At 58.3% G+C, this 24,746-nt stretch overlaps 1 protein-coding gene across 3 annotated transcripts; it reads left to right on the top strand.

Moving 5' to 3' along the window:
- Positions 1-1,847: 1,847 nt before the first annotated feature.
- MLXIPL (MLX interacting protein like) lies at positions 1,848-19,612 on the top strand. Of its 3 annotated transcripts, none has more exons than XM_077140937.1 (17): positions 1,848-2,155; positions 5,617-5,723; positions 9,771-9,853; positions 10,010-10,099; positions 10,346-10,390; positions 10,880-11,081; positions 11,241-11,321; positions 14,004-14,170; positions 15,454-16,000; positions 16,231-16,298; positions 16,377-16,524; positions 16,685-16,803; positions 16,897-17,016; positions 17,168-17,295; positions 17,375-17,498; positions 18,122-18,251; positions 18,509-19,612. In XM_077140937.1, the coding sequence occupies exons 1-17, from the start codon at positions 1,863-1,865 to the stop codon at positions 18,625-18,627; spliced, it is 2,571 nt and encodes an 856-aa protein (XP_076997052.1). In that variant the 5' UTR covers positions 1,848-1,862; the 3' UTR covers positions 18,628-19,612. The 3 variants fall into 3 exon arrangements, with proteins under 3 accessions (XP_076997052.1, XP_076997051.1, XP_076997053.1); XM_077140936.1 differs by having other exon boundaries at positions 16,374-16,524; XM_077140938.1 differs by lacking the exon at positions 9,771-9,853 and having other exon boundaries at positions 2,049-2,155; positions 16,374-16,524.
- Positions 19,613-24,746: the final 5,134 nt, after the last annotated feature.

Raw genomic sequence — 24,746 nt, 5'->3', positions numbered from 1 at the left:
TGCTGCGGTCTGGAGGAAAGCCCTGTGGCCCTTTTCCACCTCCGGCCTCGGCTGACTGCCTCCTCCCCCTTTCCCTCGGCTCAGGTGGGCGCGCATCAACCACACATGTGACAAAGCGAGGGCGATTGCCATTTGCTTTTTTTTTTTTTTTTTTTTTTTTTTTAAAGACAGAGAAGGAAGGAAGGGAGGAAGAAAGGGAAACATTTTTAAACATTTTCTTGTTTTATTATATTTTGTTTGTTTGTTTGTTTTTTACATGGGCTGGGGCCGGGAATCGAACCGGGGTCCTCCGGCACGGCAGGCAAGCACTCTTGCCCGCTGAGCCACCGCCGCCCGCCCTGCTTTTTTTTTTAATTTAATGAATATTTATTGATGACTAATATGTACCAAATACTGTTGTAGGCACTTAGAAATAATCTATGAACAAAACAGATTAAAAAGACAAAACCAGAACAAGAAAGTCTCAACTGGGATCCTTTTATGGGTGGCGGGAACACAGGGAATTAAGAGGGAGTAAGAAGATAAGAGTGAAAAAGTTGAGGCAAGTATATTGAGGACCTTGAATCTTTTGTTAGTAACCAAACGGGCTGGATTTAAGATATGAATGTGGGAACTCTGCATGCGAATGTGGACTGAAGCCTGGGAGTGAGTAGGGTTTCCCAGTGAGAGAAGAGGCCTGAGGAGAGAAATTTGAGAGTTATAAATATTAAAAGGGCCGAGTAGGGGGAGAGCTGGTGGGCACAGACCAAAAAGGAATTGCTAGAATATAAGGTTCCTAAAGGAAGGAACCACAGTTGTGTTTTCGTCACTGGATCTCCAGTGTCTAGCAGAGTTCCTTAAACACAGTAGATGCATATTATTCTTTGAAATGAACCATTATTGAAGGGTAACATTACTCATCTTGGAGAGGGGAGAAAAACTCTAAGAAGTGAGTCTAAAAAAATCTTCCCTAGAAGTTATAGCAGATAAGTAACTATTCTGTCTCTTATCTGCTTGCCCCTTTAGCATTTGCTTTTCATCCTCCCCAGCAGGGACAGCACTGGGTGGGCGGTCTGGAAATCTAGGCCAAGCCTTGTGGCTGTCCCTCTCTAGAGGGAGTTTCTCTGCCCCTGAGGGTGTCCGGGAGCTCCCTCTGAAGTGGGGTGATGACCACCTGCCCCTGAGGTTGTTAAAGGCTTCAGTGAGGTGGCAAGTGTGAATGCATCAGCCCAGTCTGGTTTCTGTCCCCTGGGAAAGAAGAGGGTGTTCAGAAGCAGGGAAGGTGAACCCCAGGGTCAGTGGGAGAGGGGCCCGGGGCTCCTAAGCCCACCTGCCTGGACAGGCTACCTTGTCAGCCCTGGTGCATCCGGGGAACCATCCGCGTGGCCCAGCAGGACTGCCACTCACGGAACCCCTGGGCCTCTCTGCACAGGTGGCAGTCACGATAGTGACTTGCAGCCATCGTGGCCATGAGGCAGGGAGGTGGTGGTTAGATGAGGGGAGTAGTTAGTGGGGTACTGGGCTACTAGTTAGGCCACAAGGGAGGGGAAGCACAAATCACTGAGGTGCTTCCAGTCTGAGGTGTGAAGGACCGACAGTCAATTCATCCCGAGATCCCTTTTTAGGAATGAGGAGGGGCGGTTCCATTAGGACTCGGAGGGTTGGAGGAACAGGTGGGAGAGGAGACAGGGACCACCTCCCCTGTCCAGCTCGCGGCCCCGCCCCCGGGCTCACTGAGGAAGCCTCGCTAGCCCCGCCCCGTCCACTCCGGGTCCCCGCCCACTAAGCCGCCCCGGGGGTGGGGTTATGCTAATGAGGCTGCCAGGTCCGGTCAGCTGCGCCGCGGCTCAGTAGAGCCCAGCGAGGCGACAGCGGCGGGGACCATGGCCGGGGCGCTGGCGGGTCTGGCCGTGGACCTGCAGAGCCCGCGGGTCGTCCCGAGCCCGGACACGGACTCGGACACAGACGTGGAGGAGCCGAGCCCCCGGCGCAGCGCGGGCGGGCTGCTCCGCTCGCAGGTCATCCACAGCGGTCATTTTATGGTGTCGTCGCCGCACAGCGACTCGCTGACCCGGCGGCGCGACCACGAGGGGCCCGTGGGGCTCGGCGACTTCGGGCCGCGCAGCATCGACCCCACACTTACCCGCCTCTTCGAGTGCATGAGCCTGGCCTACAGGTGAGGGCGGCGTCGGGGCCCGACAGCCTCGGCTCTCGGTGGCGGGACCCCGCGCACCCCCGCCCCGCCCCGGGCCTCGGTCCCCGGCTGCTCCTGGAGACGCCGGCCACGCCCTGGACACCCCCTCCCCAGCGCCATCGGCCCCCGACGACGAGCCTGCGCACGTCCTGGTTCCCATTCCTGGCCCCCACCTTTTCCCCGCCACTACCCACCTCCCCCTCTCGGGGCGCAGACACCCTGCCCTCCACTTCGACCTCCGTCGGCCCACGTCGGGTCCCTCTACCCGGTTCCGGCTCTTCCACCCCCAAAGAAACACCAGGGCCTCCCTCGCGTTCCCAGGATACCGGGCAGTCCCCACCGGCCACTCCAGGGCCACCCGCCTGCTGCAGCCCTCGGCTCCCTCCCCAGCAGCCCGGGCCCAGACCCGCTCTGTTCTTGCACCCTCGCGATACCACCCGCCGCGCCCCTGGGTGTCCCAGTTCCTAGCCAACGTCGACTGAAACTGACCCCGTTCCATTTCCACCACCACCCCCAACAGCCAGGACCCCTCCTCTTGGGTGGCAGGAGGAGGGCGCCCCAGGTGGTCCCGGAGAGGTGCAGGTCGCCGAGGTTCCGGGCCCTGCAGACCCGACAGGGGGTGCTGCACGCCGCGCGGGACGGGTGCCCGGGGAGGCTGCCCGAGACCCCTGCCTAGCGCTTCGCCTCCGCTCCACGCCCGCGTCCCCGGGGAGGGCGCGAACTGGGGTCCTGGCCCAGTGCCCTGGAGCAAAGTTCCCCGGAGCGCAGGGATCAGGAGAAACTATCAACAGAGAGCCCGGGGGCAGACAGGGCTGTCGCCCGGCCTTGATCTTTTCCTCTGTGCAAATATTCCTCTTCCTCCGCGGCGCCGCCTCGGGGTCTGAGAACCGCGGCTGGGGGCCCCGGCACCTGCCGCCCTGAAGCCGGAGCCGCGGAAGGGGGTGGGGAACCGCGTGGGAGTGCTGCGCGCCCCCCCACACACACACACCGCGGCCGCCGAGCCTCGACCCCATTGGCTGGAGGCGATGTAACCTTGGCCCACAGGCCCTGGCCCCGGGCCCAGGTCGTGTTGCAACCTGATCGTCCAGGGCGCCGGACCGATGAGGAAAGTTCAAATTCCCGTCCCTTTCCCCCCCCCCGGGGGATCACGGGACCGCCTCGGACAGGGCATCTCAGGTCCCGGCACACCGGATGCAGGCACCCCTCCCCCCACCCCTGGCTCCCCCATAGTCTCCCATTTCTCCAGCCTCAGCTTACTGCTTTTTACTGAACGCTACTCTGCCTGGCCCTTGACCTACCCCTGACATAGGTGACATGGGAAGGTGGCAAGGTAGGGGACAGAGCACAGCCCAAAACTGCCCCTCTGAGAGGCTGATTAGGAGGTGATGGAACCCTGATCGGGGACAGTTTGATTATTCCCCGAACACCCAAAATATTAAATCTCTCTGCTGGGCCCTGGGTGGGAGCCTAAGCGCCAGCGCTGGAGGAGGCTGGGTGCCTAGGAGCCGTGGGTTTTCGCATTTGGTAGGGGAAAACACAGAGGCTCAAACTGGGACAGTGTTTTCTCTTCAAAGACCCCAGTTACAGGGGTTCCCTGGAAGAGCAAGAATTGTAGAAGCCAGAGCATCTCAGGAGTGGGACCCTGAGGCAAAGTGCACAGAAGTGGGTGGGTGCAACCCAGCAGCCCATGGCCTGGGCAGTGTGGGCCCGACTTCCCCTGTCCTGTGGCCCCAGGGGTAGAAGCCCCAAGGGAGGTAGGTTCTGGAGGACCAAGAAAGCCCTTTCTCACGGCCACCGCTGGCTATGGAAAGAGGGAGCTCAGGACCCTGTCGTGGGCACTTTAAGGGGAACCCTGGGAGGTTAAGGGGTGGGGAGGAGCCCAGCGCCAAGATTTCCACATTTTCGATGGGCTTAGAAGCTCTTGAAGGCTGGCCCCTGCTGCCCTGCTCCCCTCCCAGCTGCCCGGCCTTGTGCAGACCACGTCTTCTCCTCCTGTCCTACACGTGGTCACTGTCTCATCTGCCCCAGCCCTGCCTGGGTCACAAACCCACACTTTCAGCAGGGAGGCGGCGGACGGAAGGCAGGCAGGCTGGTGGGCCCAGGCAAGGGCAACTCCCCAGGAATCTCCCCCAAAAGAAGCTAGCCCCCGAGTCAGAGTCAGAGTTAGCATGAGCACATCACCACCCCCCTGTGTCTCCCCACAGGGCAGATGGTGTTGATGTCACCCCAGGAGGGAGGAAGCCCAGCAGGGGTGCCTGGGTTATGTACTCTATTTGGGTAATGAAGCCTGTTATTCCCTGGGGCAGCCGTCCCACCCCCCACCCCTCAGCCCCAAAGCAAACATGGGAGCTTGGAGACCAGAAAGGAGAGGGGGCCCAGTGACCCATGCACCTGAAAGGCTGCGGGGAGAGGGGCCGAGGAACCTGACTTCCCACCCCCAGGATCTTCTACCTCCCACGGGGAAGGGCAGAGGCCCCGGTGAAGGCAGCAGGCCTGGCTTTCTGAAAAAGCCTAACTGAGGTGGGAGCGGGCGGGAGCTCAATTTCCCATGTGAGCAAGGGTTGGAGAAGGTGGAGTAGTATGGGGATGGGGGTGGGGAGCCAGCAGGGGGCTGAGACCCTGACCATCTTGACCTCCTGGGTGGGCTTCCTGGAGGTGGCAGACTTGGACTGTGTCTAGCAGGATCCTGAGGGTGAAAACCCCTCCCACCCACTGTGGGTGTGACTAACCTGGTCAGTGATGCTGTCTCCTCACTGCCCACCATTCCACCGTTCTAGCTGCCTTCCTCTGGGCCCTCGTGGCTTTCGGTCTTGCACTTGAACCTGAGAAGAGTTACACCGTCCAGCTTGGGCCACACGGCCATCCTGAGGCAGTGAGAAAGTGGTGCCTCGCTGCTCCGAGGCCAGGGCGGGGAAGAGGTGCCCTTCTCCACCCAGGCCTACTTAACCCTGCCGCGGACGTCTCCTGAGCCTGAGGGCCCGCAGGAGGAAAGGCCACGGGATCCTAATGAGTTGCAGCCATGGGACCTTTTCCTTCCTGGCCCTTAGTTTCTTAAGCAAGAAATGGGTCTAAGACCTTGGCCCGTGGGGCTGGGAGACACGCCTGGGATACCACTGGGCTTTGTGGCTACAAGGACTGAGCTAATAAGCAGGTTGCAGCCCTGGCTTTAGTCCTGATGGGAGATTAGCCAAGTCTTTCCAAGAATGTAAGGACTAATGGGGCCCTGCAAGGTAGTTTCCAAGACTGACTCCTCGGTTAGGAATTTCAGGCAGGTTGGAAATTAGGGACGGGATCAACTGGTCCCTCAAATTGCCCCTCATAGATAAGTGCAAAGCGCACAGGGAGAGTGTGGGGCCAGCACCTGCTGAAGCCCCCCCACCCCATCCCGCCTCTTCCCCCTCCCCCACCCCCCTGACCCAGCTGTCCATCCCCTCCCCTGACAGTGGCAAGCTGGTCTCTCCCAAGTGGAAGAATTTCAAAGGCCTCAAGCTGCTCTGCCGGGACAAGATCCGCCTCAACAATGCCATCTGGAGGGCCTGGTACATCCAGTGTGAGTGGGCACGAGGGGCCTCTGCCCCCAGCTGGGGTCTCTCCCTGGGCACTCTGCTGGCCTTTTGGGGAGACCAGACTCCCAGCACCTGTGTCCCTGGAGGGTCTTGGGGAATGTGTTCCAAAAGGAAGCACTCCACTGTGCCCACCTTAAGAAGCTCTAAGGTGGGCTGAGATTTGGGGGACAGCTCAAAGTCCATTGTGCATTTCATTAGTGCTGCCAGGGGCTGCGAAGGTCGCAGGGAAAAGGGGCCTTAGACACTATCGGGGCAGTCACATGCCCGCCTTACAAGTGGGGGTGCCGGGGACCCATCATGAGTCTCCACCTGCCTTTCCTTAAAGCCCTTACTGAACACCTGCCCTGAAGATTGGGGAGAAGGGGGCCCAGAGAGGGTCTGGTGGAAGGGACTCTGGACTTAGAGCCACCCAGAGCTGGTTTCCACACCATCTCTGTCTCTTGCTGGCTGTGTGACTGTGAACAGGTTGCCTAGCCTCTCTAATCTGTTTCCTCATCTGTAAAATGAGGCCAGGAGCACGACTCCCTTTCACGGTTAGCCTGGGAATAGCCAGCAGGAGAGGGCCTGGCACACAGTAGGTGCTCAGTAAATGATGGTTGAGTCACATTTTGCCCTTGAGGAGGGCTGAGTCATTTGGGGATATAGGACCTACCTCCTGGCGTCAGAGCAGCAGAGATTGGGGTGCCTCAGACCAGTTGAGCCCCATATTGGGACCTTGTCCAGCTCAGTTAGGTTCCGCTACAAGGTCAAAGGTTGCACTGAGCTAAGAACACAATCTGGAAGGACCAAACACACAGTTTTCTCTGTACCCTGAACACCCCTGCCCCTACCCGCTGTGCTCCATCAAAGCAGAGAGAGGGAGCGTTTTCTGGTTTCTATTCTTGTACCTGGAACTTTCATAAATCATCTTGTTTAAGGCTTCCCAGTGCCCCTGGGCAGGAGATATTATTACCCCCATTTTATGGATGAATGGATGAGCAGCTGAGGCCCGGAGGTGAATGGCTTGTTCAGGGTGGCAGCGTGTAAGAGGAACAGAGCCAGCTATCGCTGGCAGGAGCCCGGGGCTCTTGCCACTGCTCCCATCTGGCCAGCTTCCAGCCCTCACCTAAAAAGACACATCTCCAGAGGGCAGTGGATGGGGTCTTCAGGGAACTGGATGCAATTTGCCTTTTGGGATGCTTTCTCCGATCTCTGCAATTTCTGAGAATTCTCGGAACAAGCCTTGGACAAACAAAGGAGCTGTTAGGCAGGCAGGAGCCAGCATCCTTCCCTCTGCAGTAGGAATTGATGACAGCCAAGGCATGCTACTTCCTGGGGTGCTTCTTCTCCCCAACAGACCCTGGTCTCCAGCTATGGCACAAGTTGCTGGCAGGACTCCATGTTCTGTGTTAGACAGAGCCGGGTTTGAGTCCTCCTCTAATACTTCCTAGCTGTGAGACCTGAGCCACAGCTTACCTATCTGTAAAATGGGATAATAATAGGTCCTCCTGCTGAAGTTTGTCCTGAATTTTCAGTGAGATCATCCATATCTTGGCACAGGGCCTGGAACCCAGAAAGTGTCCCTTGAGGTGAGCTGCTGGGATTTGTTATTATTGTGCTAATAGTGGCAGCACATGGTTGTCATATAATAAATGCCAGGACCCATCCCGATCCCTGAGTACCAAAGGTTGGAAGGTGGGCTTCAGGGGAGGGGCAGGGGTGGGGGTCTGCTCTGCCGGTGCCTGTGGTTAAGCCAAGAAGGCCACCTGGCTCAATTTAGAACCGGCCTACTGCCCCTCTGCAGGCTCCTGGCCTCCAGGAACCCTTCCTCCTTGATCAACCCAGCTCCACAACGACCCAGGTCTCCTCTGAGCTCCTGGAGCACTTTGCACCTCTCATGGAAAAGAAGGACTTTCCCCCTAGTGTTATCTCATCTCATTTATGTGCTTTCCTTATCTCCAGGAAAAGCTGTGACTGCCCTGATTCACTCCCATACCTGTCCCAGCTTAAGTGCAAAGCGTAAAGCGTTAGGTGGCGGAGTAAATCGCTGAATTTACCAGCATCAAAAAATATTAACTAAAGCCTGCCCCAGCCCCAGGAAGCCACGTTATCAATATCCTTCTGTCCAGAGGACAGAGTCCCTGGGAGGGGCAGGGAAGAGCAAGGCTAGACACGCTCAGCCCTGAGTCTTTGAGGTCCCCGAACAATCTTAATCTCATCTGGGAGACCCAGGGCAGATCCTTTTTGGGACCTTTCCTTGCTCTAACCCCCTGGGAGTCTATAATCAAAGGGCTCGTGTCTGAGCCATACTCTGCCACCCAAATCAAACTTCTCCCCCTCTCCTGTGGGCATTTGTCTGGAAACTCCTTCCGGACAGAACTTTGCAGATGCTGCTGCAAGTCCCAATAAATGTCATGTTCTGGGGGTTTCCCTCCTCCATGTTCTCATTTGTCCCAGGTGAAGTGTGTTGAGGCAGGATGGACCCTCCTGGATACCTATGAAGGGGCAACGATTGTCTTCTTTCTGGGGGGTGGCAGGAAAAGTCGACGGGGGGTGGGTCGCATGATTGCCTCCAGCAGAGGTCTACTGGGTGCCAGTCTCTGTGCCAGACACAGAGATGCAGGGCTAAAGGGCACAGCTCCCGCTTTTACTCTCAGTGGGGAGGCGGGCACACAAAAAAATAAGTGAGGCTACATGAAGAGTGCTGGGGCCTCAAGAGTGAGGCAGACGGGACCATAGGGTCTCCAAGGAAGGAGGGAAGACTTCTTGGAGGAGGTACCATCCTGAAGGGTGGGATGATGTGGACAAAGCAGGGGAGGGAAGGGCAATCCATATGGAATGAAGCCAGAGGTGGGCTCTGTGTATGTATGGGGGGGTACAGCTCAATTTGGCTTCAAGGTGGATCATATGAAAGAGACGGGAAGGTGGGAGATGCCGGCAGGGGCCAGGCCATGGAGGGGCTGAAAGCTGAGCTGTGGACTGTGAGGCCAGAAACTGGGAAGTCCGGGTGAGAATGACAACAGACCTGGAGGGTGAAATGCTGGAGCGAAAGGGACAGTGGAAGACATATCACAGACCCTGTGGAAGTGAACACTTTGTCCATGGATTAGTCTAGGAATTCTGGTTGTCCCTGGGAGGCTTTTGTGCTTGTGGGTAGCGTTGGCATCAGAGCAACCCAGAAGCTCAGGCTTGGGAGGGAAATTCCCAAACATCCTGAGTGTGACAAGCCTAAAAACATCCTAGCGGAAGGTCCCCAGGCAGCTAGGAAATGAGTCGAGCTGGAAAGGAGCAGGATAAGAGAGATTTGGAGATCGCTTTGCAGAGGGGACAGTGAAAAGTAGTCAAGGAAGCAGGAAAGCAGAGAGCTTTCCTGGGGCTCAGGGTGGAGGTGGGCGCTATGCTGAGCTCATTGGGTGCTCTGCAGCTGAGGTCTGGGAGGTTGGGACTGGGACAGGGTAGGGGCCTTGAGTTCCAGAGCTGGGTCAGAGGGGTGTGGGGGCAGATGCCGAGTTACAGGGAATGCAAATAAGATGGGGAGGCGAGAGAGTGGAGGTGGCATGTATTTACAGACAGCTCTTCCAGAATTTGGCGGAAAGGGTCAGAAGGTTAGCTTCTAGGAGTAACAAAGTTTTGGAGATAAGAAAGAGCTTGTGATGTGTTTATGGGACAAAGGAAAGGAGTCTGTGGAGAGGCAGGATTGGAGACTGGGGGAAGGGAGAAGTGGGAGGAGGACTAAGAGGTCAAGGAGAGGTTCTCTGAGATGAGAGGAGAGAATTTAGGTCTCTGGGACAGCCCCATTTGGCAAGCCTTGCTATGCACCTACTAGCTCCCGAGGGAGGCAGAGGAGGTGTGGAAGGTTCAATTCACAGTACCTCATAGGAGAGCGAAATCTGGGAGGGCTAGAGTAGGCAGGAAGGCTTCCTGGAGGAGGTGGCACTTAATCTGGGCATGGAAGCCCAGACAGGATTTTGCAGTGTGTCACTCGAGTCCCAGTCCCCTTGGGATGGGAAATCAGGGATTCAAGCGCCCCTGATCAGGCCCCCTTCCCCCAGATGTGGAGCGGAGGAAGAGCCCCGTGTGTGGCTTCGTGACCCCCCTGCAGGGGCCTGAGGCTGATGAGCATGGGAAACCGGAGGTAGCTGAAGTTCGGGACCGCCCGCCCACCTGCCCGCCCCGTCAAGCCTGGCCCCTTTCTCCTGGCTCAGTGGGGATGGGGTGAGGGGTGGGGACTGGGGACTGGGGTGGTGCGACTCCCTGCCCGCACGGAGCCCCTCACTCTTCCCCTCCCCAGGCCGTGGTCCTGGAGGGGAACTACTGGAAGCGGCGTATCGAGGTGGTGATGCGCGAGTACCACAAGTGGCGCATCTACTACAAGAAGCGGGTCAGTCGGGGCCCAGGGGAGGCCTCGGACCTTTGCCCCGCCCCCGCCGCTCTGGGGAGACCCCGCCGAGGCCCTCCGCTGCAGACCCGGGCTGACAGCGCCACCGTGTGGCCGCGGCGTCTCCTCACACCTTCCTTACCTCCCGGGCCGGGTAGAGGGGGGGGGAGTCCCAAGAGGAAAGGGGGGTGGGGGGTGGGGGCCCATTGATGTGGGATAGCTTGTGTTCAGCTCTGTATGTCCCTACAGCTCCGAAAGTCCAGCAGGGAGGGGGATCTCCTGGTCCCTAAGCAGGTGGGTATCCTCTGGACACAGAATTGATGACTTGGGGCTGGGCAGGTAGAGCAGTGGCTGGGGAGCCTTCCTCTGGCTGGAGCCCCTTTCCCTTGGGAAGAGGAGCTTTGGAAGACGCTGAAGTGGGGAGACCCCAAGCCTTTGGTTGACTGAACAGGTGTTGGCTCCCAGGGAAGCAGAGAGCCCTGAGAACCGGGTCCCAGCAGGAAAAAGTATAGGGTGCGGGAAGGGGACATGGACTTCGACAGTCCATCCTGGTCTGTCTCCATGGAGGGGGGTGTTGTTGGAGGCAGATGGAGTGACCGTGACCTTCCGGGCAGCAGGGAGAGGGGTCGGGTGCGGAGGGTCTTTTGGCAGGCTGGCCACTTCACCCTTCACGCAGTGGGTGACCCAGAGGGCACTCAGGGGGCAGTGGGAGACCACTGTTTCCCCAGACTGGGCAGGAGTGGGGGGCAGCAGAGCCCCCAGGACAGACGGCTGTCTCCCTAGGCGGATGGGACGTGGCCCCCGCCAGAGAGATGGTGTGAGCAGCTCTTCTCCAGCGTGGTGCCTGTGCTGCTGGGGGACCCCAAGGAAGAGCCCGGTGGGCGACAGCTCCTGGACCTCGATTGCTTTTTGTCCGACATCTCTGACACCCTGTTCACCACCACTCAGTCTAGCCCCGCGCCCCTGGAGCTGCCCCCCGGGGAAGGTGAGGGCCTGCACCCTGGGCAAGGGGTCAGAGAGAGAGAGGCCCAGGCCTGGGAGAATCCAGGCAGCCGGGGAAGGATGGCTGGGGGTGGGGGGAGCTGGGTGCCCCCCCCCACTCCATCCTCCCTGCTGCTGCTGACGTCACTGCTGCCCCCTCCAGCCTACATCGGCAATGCTGACATGATCCAGCCGGACCTGACGCCGCTGCAGCCCAGCCTGGATGACTTCATGGAGGTCTCAGGTGGGGCAGGCCCCTCCCCCCGCCTCCCTCCCCTGACCCCAGGGCCACCAGCCTATTGGTTTCTTAGCTGGCCCTCTCGAGGTACTCATCGCGTCTGCGTGAGTGCCAAGTGGACAAGCGTCTGATTTTGCAGACTTCCCCATGTTGTTTTCTTCGCTGAGCTGTAGATCTGGGCAGCTGTTCCCCATATTCATACATTTAGGGGCCTCTGGAGCTCTGTTGGGGGCAGGGAAACACCAGAGCTCAGCCTGCCTCAGCCAAGGCCCTGGGCACAGAAGAAGGGTCTCGGGGATAAAGGGCTTGTTTTCAGTGACCCCTCCACCCCTCCCCACTGGGCCCTGGGCCTGTCAGTCAGGAGGTGGAGGCCTATGGGGCGGGGACTAGGGAATGAGGAACCACCCCCGCCCCTGCCCCAGCCCCGGGCCTGGCTGGGGGCTGTCGGGGGCAGAAGTGTCCATGGCAGTGCCCTGGGAGCAAACCAGCCTGCCGGGGTGGCCGCCCCATCCCAGCACACGGGCCCCAGACACAGGTGGGACCAGCTCCCCAGGTTCTGGGCAGAAGCGGGACGGCCGAGGTGAGGAAGGGGCTGAGGACCGGGCTGAGCCTGTCTGGGAGGGTGACTTCTCGCACCCCAGGCTGGCTGCTGCGGGCCCCCGTGGGGAGGGCGTGGATCCCGTGGGGCCGGGTGCACCACCGCCACCTGGGCTGGTGCTGGGATCGTCCCTAAGAGCTGTCAGTGGAGAGGCCCCGGCCGGAACCCCCAGGGAGGGGTCAGGGCTCGGGGAGGGAGGGGGATTCAGTGAGGGGAGGGGCTCAGGGAGGACAGGGGTATCAGTGCGGGAGGGGACCAGGGCTTTGTGGAAGGAGGGGGCTCAGGGTGGGGTGGCATATCAGTGGGCTGAACAGGGGCTCAGGGAGGGAGTCAGGATTCAGTGGGTGGCTGGGGTGAGGAGGCCACTTCTCTCAACCCCGGTGGCTGCTGGGGTGGGGGCAATTCAGGCAACCTGTGGGGAGGGGGAGGCTGTGGACGCAGTGAGGAGATGGGTTGCACCTCCAAGACCCCTGCGCAAACCCTGGGGGGCGGTGGGCAGTGGCCACGGCGGGCAGGGAGCGGCTCTGTGGCCTTCTGGGGCTGGTTCCAGAGCCCAGGCCACGCTCGGGAGCCCTGACACTGAGCCCGTGGTCCCGGGGGTCGGTGACCCCTCAGCCTCTGCCACCGGCCCCAGCAGCAGGGCCCAGGCCGGATCCCTTCCGGCCCCTGGCTGAGGAAACACACACCCCCACATACACACTCAGAAACACACGTGCACACACTCCCGCACTAACTCACACTCAGATAGATGCACACAGGCACAGGCATATGCTCACTCACACTCAGACACACACTCATGGATGGACCCACATTCAGACGCATGCGCACACTCAGGCATACACACACACTCAGACACGTGTGCACACACACGTATGTTCACGTGCGCACACTCAGGCTGGCACAGACCAGACATGCCCACGCACAAGCCAGGTTGGCAGAGACACAGTTTAGCCCTGAGGACCCCGGGGCAGGCGCATGGGGCAGCCCAGCAGTCAGCGGCACACAGGCAAGGCAGGGTCACCCACCACGTGTGCACAGGTCTGACCTCCGCGGGGTTCTCGGTCCTGTGTGACCCTGTCGAATCCACACCGGATCCTCCTTGGCGAGAGCTCCTGGGAGGGGGGCCTGAGCAGCTCTGGGGGCGGGGAGGTAACAGTGGGAAAAGGGACCCCACTGAGGGCTGGGGGGTGGGAGGGGCTGCCAAAGTGGGCTGGTGTCTGACCAAGCCAAGCAGGCCTGGGGCGCTGGCGCGGGCCAGAGGCTGGTCAGGGTCAGAGAAAGGTGTCCGGAAGGGAGCGGGCGGCGGGCGGACCCGGCCCGGGATGTGGTTAGGCCACAGGCAGCTGCTTCCCAAAACCAGAATAGCCCGGGGCTTACACAACCAGCACCCCAAACAATCAGCTGTCCGCCTTCCCGCCAGCTCTTCCAGGTTTCCAGCACCTTCTCACTCCTGCCCCGCCTCTGAGCTACCCTGTGACCCCTGACCTTCAACCCCGCTTTGAGGCCCAACCATGTGGGACCACCTGTTGACCTTCCAACAAGCCGCCCTTGTCCCAGACCCACTGACCTCCTGACCTCCTCACCGCTGACTCACCCCTTGAACTCTCGTCAGCCCCGGGCGCCCCTCCCTACCCCAGACCTCCTCCCCGTGGGCCCACCCCTTTCTCTCCTTGGCAGTCTCTGTTGCCCCCCACTTCCTTTCTTTCTATCCCCCCAACATAGCTGGCAAGGGGAGCAGGCAAGGAGACTGTCCAGGCCTGGGGACGGGGAGGGGAGCCTCAGGAGCCAAAGTGTGGGGGCTCAGTGGGAGGGCAGCTGCCTGGGGTCCCTGCTCACCCGTCCACACCGCCCGCTCACTTGCTGTCACCCACTTGGGCCCATCCCACCCAAGCCTCGGTGGCTGCTTCCCCTGAGTGAGACAGAAACTCTCCCAGTTTCACAATGTCCTGGGGAAGGCTGGCCCGCGCCCGCTGGCCCCCACCCCGCAGCCCGCCCGGCCTGGGGAGAGGGCAGCAGACCCGCTCTCCTCCCACTGTTTCCCACCCGCAGCCTCAGCCTGACTGCTGCCACCCTGTGTGTCTGAATTACAGACTTCTTCGCCAACTACCGCCCTGCACAGCCGCTCACGCCTTTGAACTTCCAGGAGCCCCCCGGCTTCGACCCCATGGCTGATCCCCTCTTCAACAATGGAATTCTGAGCCCGGAGGTGCCCCCTGCCCCCTCAGGCATGGCCCCCCTCTCAGGCAGCCGCCTGCAGGTGAGCCCACTGCCCCTTCCCCCTGCGAGCTAGGTTGCTTGACCCATGCCCTCCGTGTCCTGGAGGGGGTCAGGACCTGAGTGTGCTTGGCTGGAGAGGAAGGAAGATCCCCATTTCTGCCAGGGTACGAACCAGCTGGGGAAGCAAGAACCCCCTGGGACGTGAAACCAGACAAGAGCGCTGTGGCAGGGAGGCTGAGGGCAGGGAGAACACAGAGTAGGCCTCCACCGAAGGCTGTGTGCGGATGGAAGGCTTCCTGGAGGAGGGGGAATTCTAGCCCCCCTAGAAAGCTTGTGAATGGGTCAGGATTGGATGGAAGAAGAGACCAGTAGAGACAAGCCAGATGGGAGGAACAGCACAAACCAAAGGTGCTGAGCATGGATGCTGAGGAAACGGTGACTCGCCCATTTTGGCTTAAGAATTCTTAGCCCCAGTTCAGATGTTGCCTCCCTGCTGCTAGGTTGGATGGCTCTTCCCTGCTTCATCAGACTTTCCAGGCACTATTGTAGTTGATTACTGAGATGTCCCTCTCCTCCACTGGACTGTCCTCTGTACCTAGCACAGTTCTGGCACACAATGGGCACTAAATGGTTGTCCAATGAGTGAGCCAGTGAGCAAAATGGTTGCCCAATGAGTGAGCTTATTGTATGTGGGTGATTGGGCGGAGGGGTTTTAGATAGAGGTGGATAGATATGCGGGTTGGTGAATATATGCGTAGGGAAGTGTTTGGTTGCCTGGAAGGGCAAGTGGAAGTATAAGTAGATGAATAAATAGTTTGGTGACTCAGTGGAGAGACTGGTGGGTGGATAAATGGCTATGAATGCATGGTTGGTGGTTAGATGGGTGGATTATGAATGGGTTGGTGGATGAATGGAAAGAGAATAGATGGTTGGATGGATTGGTGATTAGGTTAATCCCCAGTGGGCTGGTGGAGAGATAGATAAATTAACTTGTAGATGAAGATGTAGGTAAGTGAATGGATGGATGGGTGGTGGGTAGATGGATGGATGGGTGGATAATTGATGTGGCAGATGAATGGATAGGCAGGAATGTCAGTGCTCTTTCCCATGCCTGATTTGTGCATAAACGTGTTCCATTCTCTCCCGTCATTAGATTGTTTCCCTATTGTGTGTGTGTTTGGGGAAAGGGAGGTGGTCATTTCTCCTCTCTCTCCCCTGTGCCCAATCCAGAGCTCAGCTGGGGCAGGAGGCTGCCTGGGTATCTGCAAGGGCCAGTTTTCTCCCGTGCTCTCTGAGTGTCTGTCTGTCTGTCCCCCCAACCAGGCTCGGAACAGCTGCCCTGGCCCCTTGGACCCCAGTACCTTCCTGAACTCTGATTTCCTCCTTCCTGAAGACCCCAAGCCCAAGCTCCCACCCCATGCCACCCCTCCACCCCTCCTGCACTACCCTACCCCTGCCAAGAAGCAGAATCTGGAGCCCTGCCCCGCAACCCCCTTCTCTCCCATGGCTCCACCCGCTGCTTCACTGCAGGAAGAGGCTCTCTTCTCCCCCAAGTTCCCCCTGCCTACTCTCCCGCCTATCCCAGGTGTGCCAGCGCCACCTGCTCCCCCAGCCTTCCCTCCCATCCCGCAGCCTGTCCAAGGCCTCTCCCCATCCCCCTTCCCCTTAGATCTTCTGCCCTCGGGCTATCTGGAGCCCCCATTTGGGCCTCACTTTACAGTGCCCAAGGGTGTGCAGCCCAGTGGCAAGCCCCCCACCTCATCCCCTAGGGGACGGAAGCCCAGCCCCCCCACCTTGGCCCCTGCCACTGCCAGCGCCACTGCCATTGCTGGAGGCAACAACCCCTGCCTCACCCAGCTGCTCACAGCAGGTGAGATGGGAAGGACAAGGTGGAAGGAAGGGGGGAGGGGAGGACCCATGGGGGAATGGGCAGCCCATGGGAGCAGTGGGTGAAGGGGCAGGCTCAGATGTGGGGGCAGGGCATTCAGAAATCAGAGAAGTGGGACTGGTTCCCCAGAGGAGTGACAGCTCTCAGGAGGGGAGGGATATGATGGGGTGGGGGCCAGCCCTGGCGGCCGTCACATTTCTGCCTGTCCACAGCCAAGCCTGAGCAAGTTCTGGACCCACCACTTGTGTCTGGCCCCAGCCCCCGGCCCCCAGGGTCCCCGGTAAGAAGGCGGGCACTGGGAGGTGGGACTCAGCCCAAGGCCTTCACTCCAACTCTGCACCCTTCTCTACCCCAGCAGGAGATGGTCCCTGAGTTCCCCTGCACCTTCTTTTCTCCGACCCTGGCCCCCACACTGCCCCGGCCACCTCCAGGCCCGGCTGCAGCGGCCCCTCCCAGGCCCCTGATTGTCCCCAAAGTGGAGCGGCTCTCGCCCCCAGCACCCAGTGGTAAAGAGGGCTTAGGGGGTTTAGGGGACTCTTGGGGATGGAAGGGAGAGTTGGAGGGAGGTGGGGACTGCATCTGGGGGCAGGATGAGCGGGACAGGGCAATGTGACCAGATGCATCAGTTTCCGCCAGACATGCCTGTCGCCTGTGTCCTGGCCGCAGGTGGAGAACGGCGGCTGTCTGGGGAGCTCAACTCCATGCCGGGCCCAGGCGCTCTGAGCATCATCCGCGTCTCCCCGCCTCAGCCCACCCTAAGCCGGGGTCGTCCAGACAGCAACAAGGTGGGCGCCCTGTCCCCCAGCACAGCATCCATCTGCCCCCGCCCCAAGCCCTCGGGGGTTCCCTCCTTGGCTCACCCCGTCGTGTCCCCCAAGACGGAGAACCGGCGCATCACGCACATCTCCGCAGAGCAGAAGCGGCGCTTCAATATCAAGCTGGGGTTCGACACCCTGCACGGGCTGGTGAGCACGCTCCACGCCCAGCCCAACCTCAAGGTGAGCCCCGGCCCAGGCCGGCGCCCCCAGGATCCCCTCTCCGAGATCCAATCCCAGGGCCCTCCAGCACCCTCTCCCGCGCCGGGCCCCAGTGGGTTCCAGGCTCGGACGCGCCTTTGGCACCCTGAGCCCTCACCGGTGGCGCCCACAGGTGAGCAAAGCCACCACGCTGCAGAAGACGGCCGAGTACATCGCCATGCTGCAGCAGGAGCGGGCAGCCATGCAGGAGGAGGCCCAGCGGCTACGGGACCAGATTGAGGAGCTCAACGCTGCCATTAAGTAGGCCGGCCCGGGCGGGGCCGGGGCCAGGGGGTCCGGCCGCTGGATGCCCCAGCCCTGACGCGCCCCCTGCCCCCAGCCTGTGCCAGCAGCAGCTGCCTGCCACCGGGGTGCCCATCACACACCAGCGTTTCCACCAGATGCGGGACATGTTTGATCACTATGTTCAGATTCGCACGCTGCACAACTGGAAGTTCTGGGTGGTATCCTCCCACGGGCTGGTCCCTGGGGGGCAGCTGGGCAGGCGGGGCAGGGCCGGAGCTACAGCCAGGGCAGGGTCAGCTGTACCAGCTGGGTGTGTGTGTGGGGGGTGTCTTAGAGCTGCTCCCCAGGTGCGGAGGGAGCTCTGGTTCTGCCCCCTCCTTCTAGGCCCTGCGCACCTTGGCTGGCAGGGTTGCTCAGTGATGAGCCGAAAAAAACTGAGGGGGGAGTCCCTAGGTGAGGGGAGTACAGACTTGCCCCCAGGAAATGGCACAGGGCCATTTGGGACCACCTGTACTCCGAGTGGGGTGAGTGGGTCCTGGAGAGGACATGGAAGCTTGCTCTTTGCCCTGGCTTTGGGGTCAAGCTCTTGTTTGAGAAAGGGCTGGAAACCCAGGGGTGGGGTCTGGCCCAGCAGAGTGGAGCCAAGGAGGAGCCAGGGGGAGGGGCTTGAGAGCCAGAGAGCTGGACAGGCATTGGCAGGAAGAGGAGGCTGCAGCGGGAACCGCATGGTTCAAGGTTAGACAGTGGCTCTCCTGGGCTGGGCCAGGTGTTGGGGGTACATGCGGGGGGGGGGGGGAGGGGCTACTGACAAGACCACAGGCTACTCCTTGACCGGGCCCAGTTCAGCATCCTCATCCGGCCCCTGTTCGAGTCCTTCAACGGGATGGTGTCCACAGCCAGCCTGCAGAGCCTCCACCAGACCTCGCTGGCCTGGCTGGACCAGTACTGCTCCCTGCCGGCTCTCCGGCCGAGTACGTGAACCACCTGCCCGGGGTCCCCCCAGCCCACTGGAGGGTCCAGGCCTCAGGCAGTGGCTGTTCACCCAGCCTAGGGTTTTGGCCTTCCCACCATGCCCTCTGGATGGTCCTCTACCACCCACATACCTGTAGACAGAGGTCCTGGGAGGGGCCAGCAGACTGGCCAAGCAGGAACCTCCCACCCATCCTTTCATCTTCAGCCTCAAGTGTGGGGCCCTGACCCCAGGAGCTGTCTCTGTTTCTCCCTGTAGCTGTCCTGAACTCCCTACGCCAGCTGAGCACAACCACCTGTATCCTGACGGACCCAGCCCGCATTCCGGAGCAGGCCACATGGGCGGTCACCAAGGGCGCCGTGCGCCAGCCTCGCTAGTGTGGACCAGGCCTGCTGCCCACCCAGCTGCCCCAGAGCTGTCTTCCCTGTGCGTGGGCTCCCAGACCACTTCTGGGCAGTCCCTCCTGCGTCTGGCCCTCGCAGTCCCCTTCCCTGAGCACCATCAGGCCCCAGCGTGCAGTCTCTTCCCACCTCCAGGAAGCGAAGTGCAGAGAGGAGCCGAGACCCAGTCCCTGCTCTACCACTAAGTCACCCCATGACCTTGGGCAACTCATAATCTCTCTTTGGGCCTCTGTGTTCCACTCTGCAAAATGGGGTTGGGGAAGATTTAACCAGATGATGATTCCGGGCCTTCCCAGCTGTGACCTTTGTGGGCCTAAGTTGGCAGTTCAGGGGCTCGAAGGAGGGAAGAGGATGACCCTGCCCCCCTGCCCTACCCCCTACCCCCCTGCACAGGTTGGGCACAGGCCTCTGTTCCTGAGCAGAGAAGCAGAAAAGGATATTCCCTCCCTCTGCTCCTTCCCTGGCACTCGAAGGTGCTGCGGCCTGGCTCCCCTGGGTGAGGCCAGGAAGCTCTCATCTGGGTTGAGACCAGGGCAGGGGGTGGCCAGAGCAGGGCAGGCATCTGGGGTGTGGATTTTGTAAGACATTCTTGACCAATAAAAACAAAACTGCCAGCCTGTCAACGTTATTCTCCAGGTGTCTCCAGGCGGGCAGTGGGGTAGTGGAGGGCCTCGGGGGCCAGGAAAGGACTTTAGTTGTCACTCTGAGCAGGAAGCCACTGGAGGGTTTGCGCATAACAAGGTCGGACATGACCTCTTAATAAGCGCCCCCTGGGTGCTGAGTTGAGAACAGGCCATCGGGTAGTAAGGGCAGAAACAAGGGGACCAGTCGGGCGGCTGTGACAGGAACCAGGATACTTTCTGCAACACGTTTGTGGGTGGAGCCAATGGGATTTGGAGAGAGGAATCAAAATGACTCTGAGGTTTCTGGCCTGAGCAGCTGGAAGATGGGAGCTGCTGTTAGCTGCGATGGGGGTGGCTGTGTGTGGGGGGCGGGGGGGGGGGGGGAGGGCAGCCACCAGCACCTCTTCTCAGAAGGAGCTTGGGTCGGGACTGGAAGCTCCTGCTGCTGGGTCGGGTCTGGGAAAGGGGTGTATCTGGGTTCTCCAGAGAAATAGAGCCAACAGCATATATGTGGGCATGTTTGTTTATTTCTTCGTGTGTCTGCTTTGGGGGATTGCCTCATGCGACTGTCGGGGGTGGGAAGTCCAAAATCAATGGGGAAGCTGGTAGGCTGGAAACTTCAGCAAGAGTCAGCATCGCCGCCTTGAATCTGAGCTTGGTAAGGGAGCCTGACGGGCTGGAAACTCAGACCAGAGTGGGGTAATCTTGAGGCAGACTTTTGGCTTTGGGTTTTTTTTTTTTTTTTTTTTGCTTTTAAGTCCCTCAAGTGATGGAAGGAGGTGCCCCAACATTGTCCCCTTTACCATCCTTTACAGCTGATTGTCAGTGCTAATCCCGTTGATAAAATCCCTTCAAGCAACATCTAGGCTGGCGTTGGACCACATCCCTGGGCACCTGTGGCCAGCCGGGTGGACACATGGCATTAACGGTCACAGGTGACCGAAGGGATGGAGAGGAAGGCTTGGGAGGCTTTCTTTTATCCCAAAATACAAAGGCTAGGAGGACTGGGCTGGGGCCTCTGGACTGGCCACTTGCTCCCCAAGTATCCCCTCCCACTGTCCATCCCCCCTTTTGGGGCTGTCAAGCCTAGTAGGAAGGGCTGTCTGCTCAGATGCAACTAACCAGACAAAGTCAGGGGACGAACTAATTCTGTCCGAGGCTGGGAGCAGAGGGAGGGCAGGGGCGCTGGAGTAATTGTTTGGTTGCAAGCAACAAAGCCACACAGTCTACCCTCCAGTAAAGGGGTTTAGTTTGCTAATGCTGCCAGAATGCAAAATAGCAGAAATGGACTGGCTTTTATAAAGGCGATTTATTAAGTTACAAGTTTACAGTTCTAAGGCCTTCAAAATGTTCAAACTAAGGCAGCCAGAGAAAGATACCTTGACTCAAGAAAGTCCGATGTCTGTCACGTAGGAAGACATGTGGCTGGCGTCTGCGGGTCCTTGTTCCCGGTTCAGTTGCTTCCAGCTTCTGATACTAGTGGCTTTCTCTCTAAGCCTTCACTTAGCTTCTCTGGGGCAAGACCCTGGGTTCTGGCTTGCTTAGCATCCCATGGGAAGGCACACGGCGACACCTGCTGGGCTCTGCATCTCCGAAGGTCCATGTCTACAGGTCTGCTCTACCAGCATCCCGACTATCTCTTGGGCTGCATGTCTGCATCTGAGCTTCCTCTAAAATGTTTCCCCTTTTAAAGGACTCAGGTAAAGTCATCAAGAACCACCTGGAATGGGTAGAATCCCATCTCCACCTAGTCAAAAGATCACACCCACAATTGGGTGGGTCCCATCTCCATGGAAACAACCAAATCAAGAGGTTCCACCCTAAACAAAAGGTCTGCCCCCACAAGACTGGATTAGGGAAAGAACAAGGCTTTTCTGGGGGTATATAACCATTTTAAACTATCACAAGGGGGTACCCTGGAAGGACACAATTTTACTGCTGGGAATTTATGCTATTGATACACTCAAAGGGGAGCAAAATCATATTTATGAACAATGTCATTTATTCCAGCATCATCTGTAACAGCAAAGGATAGGAATCAATATAGACATTTGTCCACAAGGAAAATGTTGACAGTTGTTGCTTCCAGGGAGGAGACCTAGTGGCAGGGTTCAGGGTGAGAGGGAAATTTTCCACTGTATCCCCTTTTGTTTCCTTTGAATTTTGAACCATGTGATTATATTGCCTATTCAAAAATTAAAAGAGAAAGGCAGGCCACAGGAGGCATATCGCAGAGCTGGTGAGAAGGGCCCCTTCACCCTTGCTCCTCTTTCAAGGCCGCTTCCTCCTTTCCCTCATCCAGCCCCTCCATGTCGCCCCCCATCCCACATTTCCAGAAAAAAGAATCCAGTTGGATCACCTGGAGAGGGGAGTCCTCTCACCTTGCCTCCTTCAACCCCAGCAGGCTGGAGAACATGAGATCCACCCAAGAGGGCTGGAAATGGGACTCTTCTGCTCACCACAGCACCCCCATTTCCTGGCAGACTACCTGGCATACATTGGGTGCCTAATAAATGCTGGTTGAATGGATGCATGGTCCAGGACCTCCCCAGAGGCACTGATGTTCCAGCTGGCATTGAAGGATGACTTGGGACTCACCAGACGGAGGAAGGAAGGAAGAAGCTGTAGTGCACGTCAGGACAAGGGAGAAGGCATGGAGGCAGGATCGGGCAGGGCTGCCCTGGGGGATATAATCATGCCATGGGCTGTGGGGAGGGTGGGATTGTGGTGGCAGATAAAAGTGGGGCCAAATGAGGGTGGCCACACTAGGACACCTGGGTGTGTCCCTAGAGTCCACGGGAAGCCACGATCAGGTTTGAGGAAGGGAAGTAAATGATGGTTTTGGGGCCAGGAGAAGTTTCAGAGAGGTTTGCCACCTTGAGTTTGAAGAGCTGAGACCAAGGAGTAGAAGTGACAGAGGCATCCATTGGAACCATTTGGAGGGAACACGCTGCCTTGGGTGGTAGTGATCTTCCCAAAACTCAGGGTATGCAAACAGCAGGTGGATGCCTGTGCGGTTGGGATGTCTTAGAGGGAACTTTTACTTCAGATGGGGAGTTGGGGTAGAATGTCTCAAAGGTCCTAATACTTCATTCTTCCATTCATCATTTAACAAATATTTATCGAGGGCCTGCCATGGACCTTTATTTGCTCTGGGAGTTCACTAAGGTGTCCCTCTCTCCATGGAGCTGACATTTGGTGGATCAGCCTGGTAAGTGTGCATTCACTGACATCTCAGAACTTCTGGAGATATCCCCAGGATGTAAACAGCAGACGGAGTCCTCTTTCAGGTGTTTTTTTCCATCCCCCCCCATGTATAATAATAACAGTAGCGAAATAATTGCACACTTATCTAGAGCTTACTATGTGCTAGGCACTACTCTAAGTTGTTTTGTTTAGTAATTCAGTCCTTACAACATCCGCCTCAAATACAAAGCACTTAGAAGAATGCCTGGCACGAAACACTATCTAAGAGTTATAATAATTAGTCCCATTTTTCAGTTGGAAAAAGCTGAGGCACAGAGAGGTTAAGTAACTTGCCCAAGGATGCGCAGTTAGTGAGTGGCTCAGAGGGCTCCCCACTGCTCCAGATTACCGGGCTCCAGGGTCTCTGCTTTTAGCCACTTCCGCTGTGGAGGTATCAGGTGCACCAGACTTGGAAGTACTACTTGCTGTTCTGGAGAAAGGCTTGAAGTGGTTCAATGGAAGGTAAAATCCTGGCAGTTTGTATTCTGCTGTTTTCACCGACTCAACCACTGCCAGAGAAGTTCCCCTCGACCCACTGTCCCTCCAGAGGCCTCTTAACAGGTGGCTACACTTACGCTCTCTCCTCCCTCCCACCCAGGTCTCACCCTCGCGTGGACCCTGATTTCACTGAGGTCGCCTCTGACCCCCTCAATGTCAAATCCAAGGCCAGTTTTTCGGTCCTTCCCCTGAGCCTCCCTCTTGAACCACACTTCTTTGCCAATCCGGAATTCTGGCCCGTAGTCGCCTTCCTCCTCGCTTCCCAGTTCCTGCAGTGGGAGCCTCGTCCTCAGCTGACCCTTCCTCGGCCCTCGGCCCCTCTTCCCCTTCCCCTTGACAGCAAGCAGTGCCAGCCCCTTTGGCCTCTCTGCTGAGGACCCCTCCTCTATCTGCTCCACTTCCTCTCCAGAAACACATGACCATGTGCCAACCTGCCTCTCCCTTAACCTTAATGGAGCCCAAACAGAAGTCGTCATTCCCAAGGCTGCAGTTTTGCCATCTCCACCTCTCACGGGCCCTCTCCGTGCTGCCCACCTCAGGAAGCGTGCCACCATCCAGACACGGTGCAAGCAAAAAACAGTCATCTTCTGCTCTTCCCTTCCCCCACCTCCAGGCCCCACGGTCTCTGTTACCGAAGCCTGGCAATTTGACATCTATCTATGCCACTGCCACCGCCGTGGTCCAACACAACATCACCTCTTACAGTCTTGCATCAGCCTCTTGTATCCCTTACAGCTGCTGAAACGTGCATTTGAATAATCTGGGATTTTAAAGCCCTGACGACCAGGTCCACTCTGGACCAACTAGATCAGAATCCCGGGGTGTGGGGCTTAGTGCAGCCAAGCTTCAAAACCGCTGTGATCGAGGCACTGAGCTGCAAACAAAATGTGCCTCTTGGGGGTGGGCCACAGTGGCTCAGCAGGCAAGAATGCTCGCCTGCCATGCCAGAGGACCCGGGTTCAATTCCCAGTGCCTGCCCATGTTAAAAAAAAAAAAAAAAGTGCCTCTGGGGGTTCAAATAAGCTTAAATCTGTGGTTCTCACACTACACAGAGCATCAGAGTGACCTGGAGGGCTTGTTGAACTACAGATCGCTAGGCCCAACCCCCAGAGTTTGATTCAGCAGGTCTGGGGAGGAGTCTAAGAATAATTGAGAACTGCTGGTTAAACAATGTAGAAATGTATCATTTCACCAAACACACAGGCCAGAGGTGGGGAGGGCTCCTGTTGATGCCAATTGGATCTCATGAGTGTCAATCACTTCTTTGGCTCTTGCTCACCTCTGACAAGGCCACACTTCAGAACAGACACTCAAAGGCCTGCAGGTTCTCCAGCCTCATCTCTCTCCATAGCCTCCCTCCCCTCGCATTCCAAGGGGTCCTACATCAGCAATGGTTCCAGGGACACGTCATTCCACCGTGCCCTTGGGAAGCACGATCCCCACCATGAAGGAGACCTAGGTTTTTCTGTCTCCCTCTACCTTCCCATCTCCCATCTCATCTTTTCCCTGGGGATAACCTCCAAGTCCCACACAGCACTGTTCCCTCTTATCTACACAGGAATCACATCTGTCTCTATGTCTTCACTCATGCCTTGCTTCCACCTGGCATGGCTTCCCACGTTCTACTTCACCTGTCCAAATGCCCACCTGGGCAGGTACAGCCACCCCTCATGGCTCCTCAAAATCCGCCGGGATGTTCTTCATTCCTGATGTGTCCAGCTTGCCCAA

The sequence above is a fragment of the Tamandua tetradactyla genome, chromosome 23 (genome assembly GCF_023851605.1).
Source record: "Tamandua tetradactyla isolate mTamTet1 chromosome 23, mTamTet1.pri, whole genome shotgun sequence".
Taxonomy (NCBI): domain Eukaryota; kingdom Metazoa; phylum Chordata; class Mammalia; order Pilosa; family Myrmecophagidae; genus Tamandua; species Tamandua tetradactyla.
The sequence above is the reverse complement of the archived record's forward strand: the minus strand, read 5'-3'. Positions and strand labels throughout refer to the sequence as shown.

Coding starts and splice junctions, on each gene's coding strand:
- MLXIPL (XM_077140936.1), top strand. CDS start 1,863: ATGGCCGGGGCGCTGGCGGGTCTGGCCGTGGACCTGCAGAGCCCGCGG. Junction 2,156..5,616: donor TGCATGAGCCTGGCCTACAG/GTGAGGGCGGCG, acceptor CTCCCCTGACAG/TGGCAAGCTGGTCTCTCCCA. Junction 17,017..17,167: donor ACGCCCAGCCCAACCTCAAG/GTGAGCCCCGGC, acceptor TGGCGCCCACAG/GTGAGCAAAGCCACCACGCT.